Source organism: Schistocerca americana, chromosome 2 (genome assembly GCF_021461395.2).
Source record: "Schistocerca americana isolate TAMUIC-IGC-003095 chromosome 2, iqSchAmer2.1, whole genome shotgun sequence".
Taxonomy (NCBI): domain Eukaryota; kingdom Metazoa; phylum Arthropoda; class Insecta; order Orthoptera; family Acrididae; genus Schistocerca; species Schistocerca americana.
The window spans coordinates 72,454,337-72,473,243 of NC_060120.1; the positions used below are offsets into that span (position 1 = coordinate 72,454,337).

The window sequence follows — 18,907 nt, forward strand, 5'->3', positions numbered from 1 at the left end:
ATCTTCTCCATCCCGCTAATGTCCTGATGGAAGTGTTCACCTTGCTCTTCACTGTAACGTCCCAGAACATTCATGGAAGTAGTCAATATGTGAGTGTAGAAACGGTACTTGTCACCTTACAACCTAGCTTCTTGAAGCTTACCGAAATGGTTTTGATAATTTTATGTTTATTACTCACTAGCAACAGATTTCGAGGCAGTCAGTGCATCTTTTTCTGTAACATTCTTTGTACTATCGAATTCGTGGTCCCTCCTCAGTTTGTGAATTTGAGGACTAAAGGAAATTCCACCTTTTAATGCTATTTTCCTGATGAAGTGATATTTCACAGACATGTATTAAAGCAGACTCCATCTCACGAAGAAATGATTCATAGCACTGGGTTCGATGTGTAGCAGTGGAGCCCTTGTACACTGGTGTGCAAAACGTAAGGACGAAAACAAATTTGGCATCATGGGCCACAGTCACGTGACATACCTCAATGAAACTTGGCCCTGATTAGGAAGAACGGCTACTGTATGGGAACAGAAGGTAACTGAAAGAAAGGCGCTCTAAAACGAACAAAAATGACAATTTTATTCAAAGGCAATAATTACACTGGAGTCCCCGCTATTCGTGATGGTCCCCTCTACATTGCAAAAGGCGTGACATGTTTCTTAATAGAGTATGTGATCACAGCAGACGGCAGTGGACGCTGTACAGTGTGCCCCGAGCGGTTCTGGGCGCTACAGTCCGGAACCGCGAGACTGCTACGGTCGCAGGTTCGAATCCTGCCTCGAGCATGGATGTGTATGATGTCCTTAGGTTAGTTAGGTTTAAGTAGTTCTAAGCTCTTGGGGACTGATGACCTCAGAAGTTGAGTCCCATAGCGCTCAGAGCCATTTTTGTGCTCCCGTGGCCACCAGGTTGGAGAGGAGTTCCTTTGGTAGGGCAGTCCTCCACCAACATGACCGACAACGGCTGGTCTGACGACATTCATGCATGCGTAGGATGTGTGCGTATTGTAATACGTCCCTCCAGTGCATACCATTCAAGCTCGATGGGATTTAAGTCTGGGGAACAGGAAGACCAATCCATTCACCTGCGCTGTTTGATTCGGCCACGCATCAATGAAAATGAAGTCACAGACGGATGAACCTCTTAAAATGCGGACGTGAAGAAAGAGAGTGGTGTCACAATAACATTGACGCGTGAGTGTACCTTGTGCGTGATCAAAGTTTTGGAGGTCAATACGCCCGTGCAACATTTTGCCTTCCCACACCGTAGCACCTGGAGCACCGAAACGATCCTGGTCGACAATGTTCCACGGTGCGTCTCGCCATATGAGGGAACGTCCAGTGTTGGAGAACATGGTCGTTTTGATGGCCCAAGTGTTGCGGTGTAAGAAGGCATAATGTTGCATAGACTGGTTGACTTCCAAGTCTTTGTACACTTTACATTCACCGTTCAACGTCATTGTGGTGCTGTACTCCTTGCCCACGTGCACCTTTTCAGAAGTACATTCTGCTCTGGCTTGAGCTTTATGGGTGACATCAGTCGGCCACATCGGACAGCGTAAGTAGAAGAGCTATCGGAACGACGGAATATTCCGCGGAATGTCCTTAAGTTTTGCGCGCTAGAATATTGTGTGTATTTTTTCTATCCCGACTTCCGTATCTTGCATGAAAGTAGGAATGTTAATTTATCTATACATTGACTGGTATTGAGGGGTTTTGTTTTATCCCGGCTAGTTCTTAAATTAACCCCAGTGAGTCACTACACGTATTGTCCTCCCAGTTCTGAAGGAAAAAAAACCATAAATAAATTAATACTGGTGTTTTCAATAGATTCTCGTTCACTTGTTTCAGTTACTAGTCTGCAGTTTATTCTTAGTGAAAATCACGTAACCTAATTATTTATGAACCTAAATCGAAGTAAATTTCAAGACGAATAGTCAGTTTCAAATTAACACGTTATTTTATTTAACAATAATTATTAATAAATCAATTCTTTCATACTATCGCATTCAAAGGGGTTCTTTGAATAAGTATCTAATCAGGAATCCCGTAAATATCATAGATACTAAACAATGTTCTGTCACTTTCGATAAAAATATTGTTCCCGTTTAATATCCATAAACAACTGTCACGAACTATGATTACTAGTCGCGTGAAGTAAAGCTTTTCCACTATCACAACACAAAGTCCGAATATGTCCAAAAATCGTTAATTCCCTAAAATATTTAAATCTTCACACGAAGTGACGCTAAAGTCAGAGAGATTATTGATCACCTCCCCGTTCCTCTAATATGACAAGAGTTCTAATTCTGATCTGAAATTAATGCTTCCCTAAAAACAATCTCGTCGCGATTTATTCTTGCGCCCTGGTTAATAAAGCTCCTATTGTTGCTTCCTAAAGCTGTACGTCCTAATTGACTTCGAACAGACCAGAGGATAGAGACTGGAATATCATAATTGCATTGTATGTCTATTTATACTTTAGTAAACGCTATCTTTGGTGTTCAAGACCTACGTTCTGTGACTGTAATATTGATTTTCTCATAGATAAGAATAACTAATAATTTAACCATTTCTATCGTTTTTCCCCCCTCCCATGCATCCAAAATTTGTGATTAAAATTCTTTTCTTTTTCAATTACACTCCTGGAAATGGAAAAAAGAACACATTGACACCGGTGTGTCAGACCCACCATACTTGCTCCGGACACTGCGAGAGGGCTGTACAAGCAATGATCACACGCACGGCACAGCGGACACACCAGGAACCGCGGTGTTGGCCGTCGAATGGCGCTAGCTGCGCAGCATTTGTGCACCGCCGCCGTCAGTGTCAGCCAGTTTGCCGTGGCATACGGAGCTCCATCGCAGTCTTCAACACTGGTAGCATGCCGCGACAGCGTGGACGTGAACCGTATGTGCAGTTGACGGACTTTGAGCGAGGGCGTATAGTGGGCATGCGGGAGGCCGGGTGGACGTACCGCCGAATTGCTCAACACGTGGGGCGTGAGGTCTCCACAGTACATCGATGTTGTCGCCAGTGGTCGGCGGAAGGTGCACGTGCCCGTCGACCTGGGACCGGACCGCAGCGACGCACGGATGCACGCCAAGACCGTAGGATCCTACGCAGTGCCGTAGGGGACCGCACCACCACTTCCCAGCAAATTAGGGACACTGTTGCTCCTGGGGTATCGGCGAGGACCATTCGCAACCGTCTCCATGAAGCTGGGCTACGGTCCCGCACACCGTTAGGCCGTCTTCCGCTCACGCCCCAACATCGTGCAGCCCGCCTCCAGTGGTGTCGCGACAGACGTGAATGGAGGGACGAATGGAGACGTCTTCAGCGACGAGAGTCGCTTCTGCCTTGGTGCCAATGATGGTCGTATGCGTGTTTGGCGCCGTGCAGGTGAGCGCCACAATCAGAACTGCATACGACCGAGACACACAGGACCAACACCCGGCATCATGGTGTGGGGAGCGATCTCCTACACTGGCCGTACACTACTGGTGATCGTCGAGGGGACACTGAATAGTGCACGGTACATCCAAACCGTCATCGAACCCATCGTTCTACCATTCCTAGACCGGCAAGGGAACTTACTGTTCCAACAGGACAATGCACGTCCGCATGTATCCCGTGCCACCCAACGTGCTCTAGAAGGTGTAAGTCAACTACCCTGGCCAGCAAGATCTCCGGATCTGTCCCCCATTGAGCATGTTTGGGACTGGATGAAGCGTCGTCTCACGCGGTCTGCACGTCCAGCACGAACGCTGGTCCAACTGAGGCGCCAGGTGGAAATGGCATGGCAAGCCGTTCCACAGGACTACATCCAGCATCTCTACGATCGTCTCCATGGGAGAATAGCAGCCTGCATTGCTGCGAAAGGTGGATATACACTGTACTAGTGCCGACATTGTGCATGCTCTGTTGCCTGTGTCTATGTGCCTGTGGTTCTGTCAGTGTGATCATGTGATGTATCTGACCCCAGGAATGTGTCAATAAAGTTTCCCCTTCCTGGGACAATGAATTCACGGTGTTCTTATTTCAATTTCCAGGAGTGTATTTTTCTACTATAGATTTCCCACTATTTGTCTCTTATTTCTATTTCGTAATGTACTGCTTATGGAGGGGCTTTGGACATTTTCTGAATTTATATTTCGAGGGCATAGGAGCTAATTTGGGAGCTATTTTGGTTTATTAACACGGAGAGGCGTTGTAGGTGTTACATGTGCAAGTCGTTCACGCAACATGTTGTTAGTCCCAGGCGTAAAATGACTCCGACCTGGTCAAATGTTCACACTCCAGCGCTTTGCAATGCCCGGCGGCTGTAATCTCATACATGGGGGGGGGGGGGCATATTCGTGTACCCAGTTTGCTGTCTTAATGAAATAACTATAACTAAAAATAAAATAAAATTTACAGCATTGTGAGGAAAATGAATGTTGTAGAGTTAAAACAAGAAAAGCATAAAAATGTCAGCTAAGAACACATTAACTTTCAGTCTTCTGATATGATGCAGATTATGGTGTGATGCACGAAAACATCACGTGATGCATTCTTTTGCAGCTGTGATTGTTGGCTACCCTACCTCCGTCGGATTTGGGCCGCCACCACCCATCATCTTCAAAGCGGATCACCCCTTCCTGTTCCTCATACTGGACCAGCAGACGAAAACTGTGCTGTTCGCGGGACGTTACTCGGAGCCTCCGTCTACATCCTGATGTGAACGCGTTGCCTAGCGTAAAGCGAGCAGCACGCGGGAGATATGCACCGTGCCACACCCACTTGAAGAAAACTGCTTTACAAAACTCTCGCTCTTTACTGTATGAATCTTTTTTGAAAGACAGGTCTATCCTGAAAATAAATATAAATTACGAGTACTTCTGTGTAATTTTTTTGCATTAAAGTTACTTTAATTCAAAATCATGGTACACTTGCTGTCCTTGTAACACTTGTCCCACTTATGGTGGAGTCGACAGTCACATGATCTGACATTTAACGTAGCTTTGCGGCCATATGATATTCGTGCCAACACAGCCATCCGATAAACTACTCTAGGAGCGTGAAATTACAATTAAATTCAGAGCTGTAGTTGCCTAAAGGCGTTGATAAATATCAACGGGGACAGTTGGAAAGTGTGCCTCCAGTGAACTAGAGCCCGGGATCTCTTGCCTACGCCCGCATCTCGTGGTCGTGCGGTAGCGTTCTCGCTTCCCACGCCCGGGTTCCCGGGTTCGATTGCCGGCGGGGTCAGGGATTTTCTCTGCCTCGTGATGGCTGGGTGTTGTGTGATTTCCTTAGGTTAGTTAGGTTTAAGTAGTTCTAGGGGACTGATGACCATAGATGTTAAGTCCCATAGTGCTCAGAGCCATTTTTGATCTCTTGCCTACATGGCAGTCGCGCTATCCGTCTGAGCCAGCGAGGACAGGGAGAACAGTGCGATTGCAGGGACTTACCTCTGCCATGCTCCCAATAAGACCCATATTCCCAACTTACTGTCCACACACTACATTTGTAGTGCCCCTGCCCTCTACAGTCATTACTCGCGGCAGTCAAATCTACCGATTCCCGTAAGAGTTCGGGCAACGTGGGTGCACCCGCACTGAAGAAGATCATTCGCCAGTAAGCCTTATCCATGTGAAGATGTTATCTGTTTTTTCGATCATGAAGGTACCTTCTTCATGTAGATAAGGCTTACCGGCCAATGATCTTCTTCAGTGCGGGTGAACCCACGATGCCCGAACTCTTACGGGAAGCGGTAGATTGACTGCCGCGAGTAATGAGTATAGTGGTCAAGGGCACTACAAATGTAGTGTGTGGACAGTTTAAGTTGGGAATATGGGTCTTACGGGGAGCATGGCAGAGATTAGTCCCTGCAGGCGCGCTCTGCTCTGTGTCCTCGGCGGCTCGACGGGTGCCGGCACGGTAGCTCAGCGTGTTCGGTCAGAGGGTTAACTGCCTTCTGTAAAAAAAAAAAAAAAAAAAAAAAAAAAAAAAAAAAAAAAAAAAAAAAAAAAAAAAAAAAAAACCTGAGTGAACGGCTCAACACTGAACTTTAACGGGTGTCATGGGACATCCGCACCGCCGAAAAAAAAGGAAAAAACGGATAGAGTGTCTGCCATCTTACAAGGGAACCTCCCCATCGCACCCCCCTCAGATTTAGTTATAAGTTGGCACAGTGGATAGGCCTTGGAAAACTGAACACAGATCAATCGAGAAAACAGGATGAAGTTGTGTGGAGCTATGAAAAAACTAAGCAAAATATACAAACTGAGTAGTCCATGTGCAAGACGGGCAACATCTAGGAGAGCACGAATTTAGGAGCGCCGTGGTCCCGTGGTTAGCGTGAGCAACTGCCGAACGAGAGGTTCTTGGTTCAAATCTTCCCTAGAGTGAAAAATTTACTTCCATTATTTTTGCAAAGTTATGATCTGTCCGTTCGTTCATTGACGTCTCTGTTCAGTGTAATAAGTTTAGTGTCTGTGATTTGCGACCGCTCCGCAAAACCGTGCGATTAGTAGCCGAAAGGACGTGCCCGTCCAATGGAAACCGAGAACATTTGATTGCGAGGTCATAGGTCAACCGATTCCTCCACAGGAAAATACGTCTGATATATTCTATACGACACTGGTGACAGCATGTGCGTCACATGAGAGGAATATGTTGTCGACCCACCTAACTTGTACACTTGGTGAATGGGTAAAAAGATTCTTCTACCTTGCCCAATTTAGGTTTTCTTGTGAATGTGATAATCACTCCCAAAAAAGTGTGAAAGCATAAGAGTTTGTCACATAAACTGCAACAAATGAATGCAACAGTTTCACAGTCGCACAGTTTTGTCTGTGCTCTGTCAAAACAAATGTTTTTAACGTTTTCAAATTTTTCCGTGTGTAGACCGTCAAATTCTGCATATGTCCAAGCAAAACTGAACATGTCCTGGAATTTTGGAGAGCGAAGTTGATTATATGTGAGTGCCTGAACTTTGATAATTGTCTGGAAATAAAAAATTAAAATTTTCTCCCGAGCGAAGACTTTAACCGAGGACCTATCGCTCCGCAGCTGCATTCGCTAACCACGGGACCACGGCACTCATGGGGTTTGCATTATCTGGTTGTTGCCTATCTCATACATGGACTACTCAGTTTGTATATTTTGCTTATTTTTTCATCCACACAACTTCTTCCTGTTTTCTCGATTGATCTGTGTTCAGTTTTTCAAGGCCTATCCACTGTACCAACTTATAACTAATTCTGAGGGGGGTGCGATGGGGAGGTTCCCTTGTTAGCAGCAGATCCCATGTTCAAATGGTTCAAATGGCTCTGAGCGCTATGGGACTTAACATCTGTGGTCATCAGCCCCCTAAAACTTAGAACTAATTAAACCTAACTAACCTAAGGACATCACACACGTCCCTGCCCGAGGCAGGATTCGAACCTGCGACCGTAGCGGTCACGCGGTTCCAGACTGAAGCGCCTAGAACCGCACGGCCACAACGGCCGGCCGATCCCATGTTCGCGTCCCGGTCGGGGCACACATTTTCAACTGTCCCTGTTAATATTTATCGACGCCTGTAAGCAGTTTCAGGTCTGGATTTCATTGTAACTTCATTCTTCGGGAGCTGCAAGATTCATATAAATCTAGGAGCACGTCGTGCGTCGATCTGTCTATGAAGCGGATAAAATGTTTTCTGTGTAGAGTTGTGCTGTACCAAAACTACAGTTTGGTAAGTTACGTACAATATATAAATGACGTAGTAAATGATGGGATTAGCGGTAGTATCGGTAGCGTTGGCAGGGAAAGAAACACAAATGAATCTGCGACAGACAAACCGGGAGCCGGCGACCTCTTCTTATTTTATATTTGCTTTTTGTTTTGCGCGTAATTAGAAAAGCATGACGTTCAGTGTTAGTCCGTTGTATATTTTATATCTCTGCAAAATATAAACTGGCACAATTCTGAAATACAGAAAAGTCTTGATAGCACGATTCTTTATTAAGCGTTACGCGTTTCAAAATCTCATCATCAGACTGAAGCTGTGGGGGTGTACAAGAAAATCAACGGTAGCAGATATGTACATAAGTATGAATCTAAGTATTCCAGTATACAGAAATTTCAGTTAGTATCACACTTGCATTAGAATAAAACTCAGAACAAAGCTCACGAAAATGAGCACGTAGAGTGAATACAATACAAATCTCATCTTAGGTATGCATATATGACAGTGTCGAAATCTATTCGAATAGAACCAGTGCCAAACTGAATGTGACGATTAAGCTGTCAAAGACGTAAACGAAAGCCAGTGGGTGGCGGTTGCATTAACTATAGAAAGCATTTCAAAGAGGTATTTAACAAACTTCTATGAATTGCAATTAAGTATATGGTGGTGGTGATTTTGGTGGTAAGTTCCTATGGGACCAAACTGCTGAAGTCGTCGGTCCCTACACTGCTTAATCTAACTTACGCTAAGGACACCACACACATTCATGCCCGATGGAATACTCGAACCTCCGACGGGGGGCTAAGTACATGTCAGAACTTCGTGAGCAACTTGACAAAAATACATTTATGTTACTTTTATGGAAGAGAAGCTCATATACTAACAGCATGCAATGTGCGTCGTTAGGTAACACTGAACAATGTTACAGAGACAGTCTCCAGCCAATAATCAGAACAGAAGACAATAGTAACCAATGACTTGTGTGGAACAATATAAACATAAAACCGATACAGGTAATACATAACTTATAAGATGGGAGGGAAAAAGTTTACAGCCATCACCAAATATAATTTTTCAGAAGTTTCCCCAAATGCAGTCATACTATAAGAGACGAACATGTAATAAATAATATAACAGAATCACTTAGATGAAGCCCAGATTAGTGGCAACAACTTGAAATGAAAAGAACTGTCATACAGTAAAAGGGGGACTTTTTTAATTTTTTAGGTTGTTGTTAGATATTATAACAGTCCAGCTGTTAACAGTTTACAACCATCACAAAAAATGTTACATGAGTATGGCCAACTGTAATCATTACACTAGTCGAACAAACAATAGATGACATACAATATAACCATTTAGGTAACTCCAGAGGAGTAGCAACTATTTGAAAAAATGTATGACAATTTTTTCTTTTATTTTATACTAAAAACGTAAAGGTATAATATCAGAAATGTATATGAGATCAGATTGAAGCAGATGCGTGAGGACATCCAAAAATGTCCTAGCATACTGTGGTTGAGGATGCAAAGCTATGATCATTGGTTGACAAAAAACTGATACCTAGCCAATCGTAATGTGAAATAGTGGTCATATTATTTAGGAATTAATCGTCTTCGTTTGGACTTAAGAAAATATGGAATGCATTTCGAACGTGTAAAGGTATTAATTAAAAAAAAAGATCGTTGAACAGCTATCGTAACCCAAACGTTCTACGTTTTTCTTCCTTTAATTAATTTTCGATTCCCCCCTCCCCCACCCCCCCTCCCAGATGAGGGGGGCGGGGCGGACAGCAGCTTAATACATTGCTCTACAGCCGAGATAAGAGTTAAGAAACAATGGTAAGGTAACAAACAATATAAAAATGGTGATAAAACGGTGACTTTGTTAAAAACACTAAAATGGCGGAAAGTTGCGTCATTTAAAATATGAAAACACGGCGCTGACGATACAGATGAAGACACACAGTAAGCCGACAGGCGCAATCAAAAAACATGGCGACAGTCTGGCGTCTGTTCGCGCGAGATAGAAAACACAATGAGCGATAGTATGGTGGCTGTTTGCAACACTGACGGGGGACACACAACACTGAACATTCACTGGAAACAGCACTATAGGCGACACGGCGGCAGATGGGGGCAGGGGGAGGGCCCTGACCGATGAGGGGGGAAAAAGCGGGGAGGAGTGGAAAAGAAAAAAGCGGAGAGCCGATGGGGGAAGAGGACATAGAAAAAGGGGGGAGAGCAGACACGAGAAGAGGTGGGGAAGGCAGTGGAGGGGAAAGCAAAAGGACTCGGGGAGAGAAGGGAATCAAAGAGAGGATAGGCAGGGAAAAACAGGATGGAAGACAGGGAGAGGGAGCCCAGGAAATGGACAGAGGGAGGGAGGGGGAGGTGAGGAGCAGAGTTGATAGGAGGGATAGATGGAGGGAGAGAGAGCATCATCCGGCAGGGGGAGTTGGTGGAAGCCACCTCAGGAAAGGAGATGAAGGGTGTAAAGGTGGAGGGTAGGGGGGACACAATGGTGAAGGCTCAAATGGTTCAAATGGCTGTGAGCACTATGCGACTTAACTTCTGAGGTCATCAGTCGCCTAGAACTTAGAACTAATTAAACCTAACTATCCTAAGGACATCACACACATCCATGCCTGAGGCAGGATTCGAACCTGCGACCATAGCGGCTCCAGACTGTAGTGCCTAGAACCGCACGGCCACTCCGGCCGGCCAATGGTGAAGGCGCGGTGGGTGGGAGAGGAGAGGAGCAACCATGGGATGAGGGGGATCTAGGCGGCGGGAGGTGTAGAGGATGCAGATATGCTCTAGGAAAAGGAGCAGATGGGGGAAAGGAATGAGGTCGTAAAGGATCCACGTGGGGGATGGGAGGCATATACAGAAGGCGAGGTGGAGTGCATGGCACTTGAGGATTTTGAGGGAGGTTTTCCACAGGTCAGGGTAGAAGTCGGTGGCAAGGATTACGTTGTAGAGGGTGGCAAGGACTGTTAGGAAGGAGGGAGGGAAGTGTTTTAGATGGCGGTAGGTAATGCAGTCGTGGCTGGGAGCAGTGTTGTGTTTAGTGTAGAGTGTGAGGCTGATGGCCTGTGTAGTGATGGAAGTGTTAAGTTCACATGGTGGTGTGTGGCCCAAATATTGGGAGCTAGGAGCAAGGGGAGGAACAGAGGTATCTGTACATTCGATGACATCGAGGAAGAGGGAATAATAAAATTTGGGATCATCTGGAATGGAAAAGACATCAGATAGGTGGAGGCAAAGTGGTTGGCCTTACTGAGGTGGTCAGGAAAGGGATGGTCATCAAGGAGGAGAGGGTTCTGTGGGGTAGGGCAGTTCCCAGAAAGGCAATGGAAAGCAGACCAATACTTGGAAGAGTTTATTGGGAGTGTGGCATTGAACTGTGTGCATGTCTGTCACCAGGCACAGCGTTTCTTTGCAGCAAGCATGTTGCAGATGTGTCGTTGTAATTGCTGATTGCAGGTGAGTGTGTCCTGGTCATGAGTGTGGTAAAAAGATCGGTAGAGGCGACAGGATTCACGAAGGAGAAGGATGGCCCGTGGGGGCAGAGCTGGGCAGTGAGAGTGGATGGCTTTGGTAGGGTGGCTATGGCATCAGACAAGGTCTAGTGGAGGAAGGCAGCAGTGTGGTAGATGTCATCAGGAGACTGGAGAGTAAGGTCGTGGCATTCGACCTGGGTGTGTATGGAGTCCCAGTAGGCACCCCAGTTGTCACGGGAGTAATCACAGACAATTTTAGGAGGAACTTCAGGGGTGAAGTGGGGCAGGGATGGCGACCATCAGAGAAGAGAGTGAGGAGGACTGGAGCATGGCCACTACCAATGAGGTCAAGGACATCAGTGGTGACACGCCCAAGGATGTTGGGAGTGGCTAGGATCATATCGGGAGTGGTGTTAGATTTGGGTCAGGTGTGTAGGGGGAGGGGAACCAGGTCTCCCTGGAGGGTGGTGATAAACTGATGCCACTGCTGGAGATCGCCAGGAGCATGTGTGTGGATATTGAGGTCAGTGGCAATCACATAGGTGGAGAAGGTGCGGTCAAAGTGGGCCAGGAAATCTTTTGAGATGAAGGTACAAGGGCGGACATAAATCGTGGTACATGTTACGGTAAGAGTGGGGAAGAAGAGGCTGAGGGTGAGATGCTCAGCAGGATTGTTGAGGAGAGGTTGGGGCCAAACAGGGAGGTGCTTGGGGTGGCCGATAGCAACCCCGCCATGCACCAGAGGGAAGGGGTTTTCGGTGCAGGTGAAGAGTGTAAGGAGCTGTGGAGACAGAGATAGGGGGTTGAAGGAAGGTTTCATTTAGAATGAAGGTATCCACGTGGTGCTGATGGAGGGTGTGAAGGAAGACGAGCTTGTGGGTGGGCACTGAGTGGATATTATGGTACAGAATACTGTAATGGTGTCGTGCAATGGGAGGGGAGATTTAGACGAGGGTGGTGATGGGGGTGAAGGTGAAGGGGGCCTGGTTGTGGGAGTAGGTGGCATAGGTGGTAAGATGGAAGATGGAATGGGCAGAGTGGGCGATTTGGGAAAGAGTGTCGGAGCATTGGAAGGGGTGGATGTGATGACAATGGTGATGAAGTGGATGATGTCCTCAGCAGTAAGGAGAGGGTGGAGCGAGTTGTTGGAGTGGATGGGGTCATCGACGGAATTGACAGGGACTGTGAGCTCAGGGGTGACAGAAGGAGGTTTCACCTTACATTTCGAGGAGTAGGTAGGATGGGACTCATCTTATGTATGGTTAACTACAATGTAATATACAGGTAATATAACTATATTCGATACGGGAAGTTAAATTTACTTTTCCCATAATGTGGAACACATGGGGAGGAAGCATGAGCGTGTTGTGACAAAACTGTAAAGTAAGTCAAATGAAAAGCATGAAGATGCGAAGTATCGATGCACTACGCATCGTCTGTAACTAAAGGAGCTTCTCAGCGAGGCAGGTACAACGTGGTGGCTGCCTGGGAGAACAGTGGCTCCATCTGTTTGAGTCGACTGAATCTATACAGGAAGGTTGCCAAGACAGCTGCGTCAGATGGTCCATGAAAATGGTGGCACCATATAACAGGGTGGAAGATAGCAACGTATATTCAGATATAATGGTTGCCCATAAGTAAGAACGATACTAATTGAAATTTCTGTATACTGGAACACTTAGATGCATACTTACGTACGTATTTGCGGTCTTTAATTTTCTTGTACACTTCGTTCCACAGATACAGTCCGTTGATGAGATTTTCAAACGCATTCTCAATAAAGAACTGAGCGATCAGTACCTTTCTATATTTGAAAGTTCTGCCAAATCTGAATGGTCGCCTACCGTTACCATGGATGCATGTCTCCGTCAAGTAATTGAAATTATGAATTGCATCGACGCGCAAGTCGCCGAAGTGGGGCCAAATCGAAAGACTTGCACCCGGAGAACTGTCTACGCGACGGGAGGCCCTACTCACACGACATTTACATTTTATTTGATCATTATCTTCTGCGCTTTTATGTAACCAGCAATTAGTTTTGATGCACGAAAGTAAAAAGTTGTATGTAATTATTGTTGCAATTTGTAATCATTGGAACGTTCTTCATTACTATCAGAGAAAGGAGTTTTCTGTTATTACTGATAAGCATGAAAGTTGTTTATGAATAGCAGAAACATGTTTTATATAAGATCGACGCAGAACTGAAGTGATTTTTGATGGGTTTTTGTTTTGCGTTTTTGGTATTCTACCCTTTTTTGACGAAACTGCACTTTACATCTCTACATTTTTTCTGCAGCATTCTTTCCTTTTAGGTACGTTAAAAATCAACAATTTTTGAATAAAATCCGAAATGAACTTTGACATTTTCAGTTTTGTTATAAATGCTGTTTATTTTTAAGTAACTGATAGGATAACTATGTAGAGCAAAAACATTAGCTTACAGAGCCCTTTCTACATTCTCCTTGACTTTCTAGGTGGTTCACCTCTTCTAGTTTCTAGGGGAACCTAGTAAAACACTGTTTGCATGTACCAACACAGCAATCACAATGAGGTACCGCCCACTAGGGATGCAACACACGTAACGTACAAGTTGTGCAGCTACGATCTTAAGTGAAGAAGGCTGGTAGCAAACCTACCGTAGTCTACACATTAGAATAGATTAGATTAGATTAGTACTTGTTCCATAGATCATGAATACGACACTTCGTAATGATGTGGAACGTGTCAGGTTAATAAAAGGTGTCTATACAAGATATTACATTACACAAAATATTACATGACAATATTTTAATTTTTTTGTGGGGTCGGGAAATTACCGACTTACTACATCCAAAAATTCACCTAATGAATAGAAGCAGTTGCCATTAAGAAATTCTTTAATTTCCTTTTAAATGCTATATGGCTGTCTGTCAGACTTTTGATGCTATTAGGTAAGTGACCAAAGACTTTTGTGGCAGCATAATTTGCCCCATTCTGAGCCAAAGTTAGGTTTAACCTTGAGTAGTGAAGATCATCCTTTCTCCTAGCGTTGTAGCCCTGTACACTGCTATTACTTTTGAATTCGTTCAGATTGTTAATAACAAATTTCACAAGTGAATATATATATTGTGAGGCTACAGTGAAGATTTCTAGCTCTTTAAATAAGTGTCTGCAGGATGATCTTGGATGAGCTCCTGCCATTATTCTGATCACACGCTTTTGTGCAATGAACACTCTTTTACTCAATGATGAGTTACCCCAGTATATGATGCCATACAAAAGCTTACTGAGATGTATATCGTCAAAATTTGCAATGACCCTAATAGCGTAAGTAGCTGAACTCAAACGTTTCAGCAGATCCCCAGTGTGTTTCTCCAGTTCAACCCCTCATCGATGCATACGTCTAGAAATTTTGAATATTCTACCTTAGCTACCGATTTCTGATCGAAGTCTATATTTATTAATGGTGTCATTCCATTTACTGTGTGGAACTGTATATACTGTGTTTTGTCAAAGTTTAATCAGAGCCCATTTGCAGAGAGAACCACTTATTGATTTTCTGAAAAATATCGTTTACAATGTCACCAGTTAATTCTTGTCTGTTGGGTGTGACAGCTATACTTGTATCATCGGCAAAAAGTACCAGCTTTGCATCTTCGTGAATATAGAATGACAAGTCATTAATAGGTATTAAGAACAACAGAGGACCCAAGACCGAACCTTGCAGCACCCCATTCTTGATTGTCCCCCAGTTTGAGAAATCACCAGTTATTTGCATATTATGTGAAGTGCTTACTTCAGCTTTCTGCACTCTTCCAGTTAGGTATGATTTAAACCATTTGAGCACTGTCTCATTCATACCACAAAAAATGTTCAAATATGTGTGAAATCTTATGGGACTTAACTGCTAAGGTCATCAGTCCCTAAGCTGACACACTACTTAACCTAAATTATCCTAAGGACACACCCATGCCCGAGGGAGGACTCAAACCTCTGCCGGAACCAGCTGAGCAGTCCATGACTGCAGCGCCGTAGACCGCTCGGCTAATCCCGCGCGGCTTCATACCACAGAACTTGAGCTTATCTAGAAGTATTCCATGATTTACACAATCAAAAGCCTTTGATGGATCACAAAAAATCCCAACGGGTGACTTCTGGTTACTCAGAGCATTTAATATTTCATTAGTGAAAGTATATATAGCATTTTCCGTTTAAAAACCATTCTGGAAACCAAACTGACATTTTGTTAAAACTTTATTTTTACAAAGGTGTGAAGCTACTCTACAATACATTACTTTTTCAGGAATTTTGGATAAGGCAGTCAGAAGAGAGATTGGGCGGTAGTTGTTGACACCAAGCCAGCCGGTGTGGCTGTGCGGTTCTCGGCGCTTCAGTCTGAAACCGCGTGACCGCTATGGTCGTAGGTTCCAATCCTGCCTCGGGAATGGATGTGTGTGATGTCCTTAGGTTACTTAGGTTTAATTAGTTCTAAGTTCTAGGGGACTGATGACCTCAGAAGTTAAGTCGCATAATGCTCAGAGCCATTTGAACCATTTTTTGTTGTTGACATCAGACGTATCCTCTTTTTTATGCAGTTTAACAATGACATACTTCAGTGTATCTGGGAAAATACCCTGCTTCAGAGAGCTATTACATATGTGGCTAAAAATCACACTTATTTCTTGGGAACAAGCTTTTATTATCCTGCTGGAAATGCCATCAATTCCATGTGATCTTTTATTCTTGAGAGAGTTTATTATCTTCCTAATTTCAGAAGGAGAGGTGGGTGGAATTTCAATTGTATGAAATGGTGTGGGTAAGGCCTCTTCCATTAACTGCCTTGCTTCTTCTAATGAACATTTAGATCCTATTTTCTCTACAACATTTAAAAAATGATTATTCGAAATGTTTTCGACTTCCGGCTTGTTCTTTATCAAGTTTCCATTCGCTTTGATGGTCATGCCGTCATCCTGTACTCTTGGTTGCCCTGTCTCCCTTGTAACAATATCCCAAATTGTTTTGATTTTGTTATCAGAGGTATTAATCTCAGACATGATGCACATGCTTCTGGACTTTTTAATAACCTTTCTTAACGTAGCACAGTAGTTTTTATAATATTTGGCTGTTTCTGGGTCATTACTCTTTCTTGTTGTTAGATACAGTTCCCTTTTGTGGTTACAAGATAGTTTTATTCCTTTGGTAAGCCAAGGCTTTTTGCATGGTTTCTTGGGGAAACAGTTTTCAAATTATCTTACAAGTGTATCATGAAATAAGTTTTATTTTAAATTAGCATCAGGTTCCTTGTACACCTCATCCCAGTCTAACTGCTGAAGATTTTCTCTGAAATTTCTAATTGTTGAGTCATTAATTGAACGCACAACTTTCGAGTTGCACTTACTTATGATAGTCTACGGTAGCCTACGGTAGCTCTACACCTGTAGTAGTGTGTGTTGTCGTGTGGTAACTATGTGTGTTGTTTTCCGAGATGGAGATTGGGAACCAGTCCGGTGTTTGTCTAAAGGAGCAGGGGAGAAGAGTAAAAAAGAAAGAAACACAACACACACACGCACACACACACACACACACACATATATATATATATATATATATATATATATATATATATATATATATATATAAACACTCAGATTTTATGTTTCTGAACCGTATTCTGCCAATAAATTGTTTTCTAACCACTAATAATTATTTCTTGCGATGGATGTGGAAATATTTATGCGATATGTTCCTAATAGAACATAGCAAGACTCATCTAGAACGTTCCGAAAATGAAGGTAGCTCACGCCACACCCTGCTAGATCACGTTCGTTGACAGTAGTTCCAATGACGGATATTGCCTACTTCTACAGACAAGTAGCGATATTTGTGGCCACACAGTACCCTCGAACACTTCTTCAGCAAACGAAAAGGAACATAATACAATACGCTAATTTGAATTAGCGTCTGACAATTGTTAACCATTATTTGAAATTTTGCCGAGTGTGTTTTGTTGTGCAACTGTACTGTGTTGGCAGTTGAGGTTTATGAAGAGGTTTGTACCTAGTGAGGTGGGAACAGATTCAAATGGTTCAAATGGCTCTGAGCACTATAGGACTTAACATCTGTGGTCATCAGGCCCCTAGAAGTTAGAACTACTTAAACCTAACTAACCTAAGGACATCACATACATCCATGCCCGAGGCAGGATTCGAACCTGCGACCGTAGCAATCGCTCGGTTCCGGACTGAGCGCCTAGAACCGCTAGACCACCGCGGCCGGCAAGGTGGGAACAGAGAGGGTGACATTTTAGTACCCTATAAGTCAACATTTTCGAGATGGAACTCTGACCATGGGTACCATTCTTAATGGGACCACGTACACATGTAGTAATTTGCCGATCGGCAGATTCGCTTTATTTTATTATAGCTTATTACTAATGCCCAGAGTTTGTTAACATGTAAACGGTCTTTCCTTATCAGATATGCATTGTTTACAGTTACTAAAACCTCGAATATTCCGGCTATAGAGATCTATCTTTAATTTTGTATTTTTCGTCATATAGATACTGTATCGTAGATTATTTTTCAAGGAATATCATTTTTTTACGTTTGTGATTAATGTCCCTTTATGACACAACTGATTCTTTTAATATGTAAAGAACGAACAATGGGCGTGCCTTCAGGAAAAACGCTTAAATGTTGCTCAAGAATGCATTTGTAAAAGTTAACAATCAACTGCTGGCTCATCTGATTATTCCCATTGTTGCCTCACATGCTGTTGTTAATTTCTACCACGTGTGGGTGTAGAAATAAAAATAAAGATACTTCGTAGGCAATAGCTGTAAGACGGATATATAACAATTTTGCACATCTTCAACGAACGAGATTTCGTAAAGAAAAACACACAATTTTTAAATTTATCATCATTTTTTAATTTTAGTTCGATTCTCCTTTAAAGTTTTTCATTGCTCTAGTTCATTCTGTATTTCTGTTTACATATGTTATATATCATTTTTACGTCATTTTATCGATATTTTCCGGTTATTTTAGTGGTAATTTTACAGGTATTTTAAATCATACACAACTGAGCCCTAAAGCTACAGGTATTTCTTATATTCGTAAACTGAATGAATTCTCACTAGGGGGAACTGCCCCCACTGACCCCCCCACTGCGGGCGCCCCTGATTGCAGGAATGCAGCCAGTGTACGTAATTGCTGGCAGAGGTGGTCACGGGAATGTTTGGTCGCAAGAAGAGCGGGCTTCGGACTGCCATGTGGCACTAAGAAGAAGGAAGACACCGTGTTCGGCGTATGGCTGTGGCACATCCTACTGCATATGCAGCTGCGTTTTGAGCACCAATTGGCACTACAGTGACACAACGAACTGTTAAAAAGTCGCTTACTTCAAGGACAACACCGCGCCAGACGACCTGTAGGGTACGTTCCACCGACCCCAAACCACCGCCATTTGCGACTTTACGGGTGCCAAGGGACAGCTCAATGGAGGCCAGAGTGAAGATCTTTGGTTTTTTCTGGTTAGAGCTGATTGTGCTTTGTTGTCAGGATTGGCCGTGTGTTGGTCAGAAGGAGGCCAGTCCAGGGCCTGCAACCAACCTGTTTGCGTGCTGTACACGCTGGACCTACACCTGGAGTTATGGTGCGGTGGCGCGGTTCTTTCCGTCCCTTTACGACGGACCTGCACCTACCTGTGAACATTGTC

The 18,907-nt window shown here is 43.9% G+C and overlaps 1 protein-coding gene across 7 annotated transcripts in view; it reads left to right on the forward strand.

Annotated features, from left to right (window-relative positions):
* LOC124594774 (leukocyte elastase inhibitor-like) overlaps window positions 1-18,907 on the forward strand; it is a 193,857-nt gene that overhangs the window by 102,243 nt on the left and 72,707 nt on the right. The window contains exon 8 of one of the 7 annotated variants that reach the window (XM_047133175.1): window positions 4,557-4,870. The exons of the other annotated variants lie outside the window; for them this stretch is intronic. Coding sequence (XP_046989131.1) covers window positions 4,557-4,711 — 155 coding nt within the window. The 3' untranslated portion in view covers window positions 4,712-4,870. Of the gene's footprint in view, window positions 1-4,556; window positions 4,871-18,907 lie in introns of those variants that run through there. 7 annotated transcript variants of the gene reach the window in all.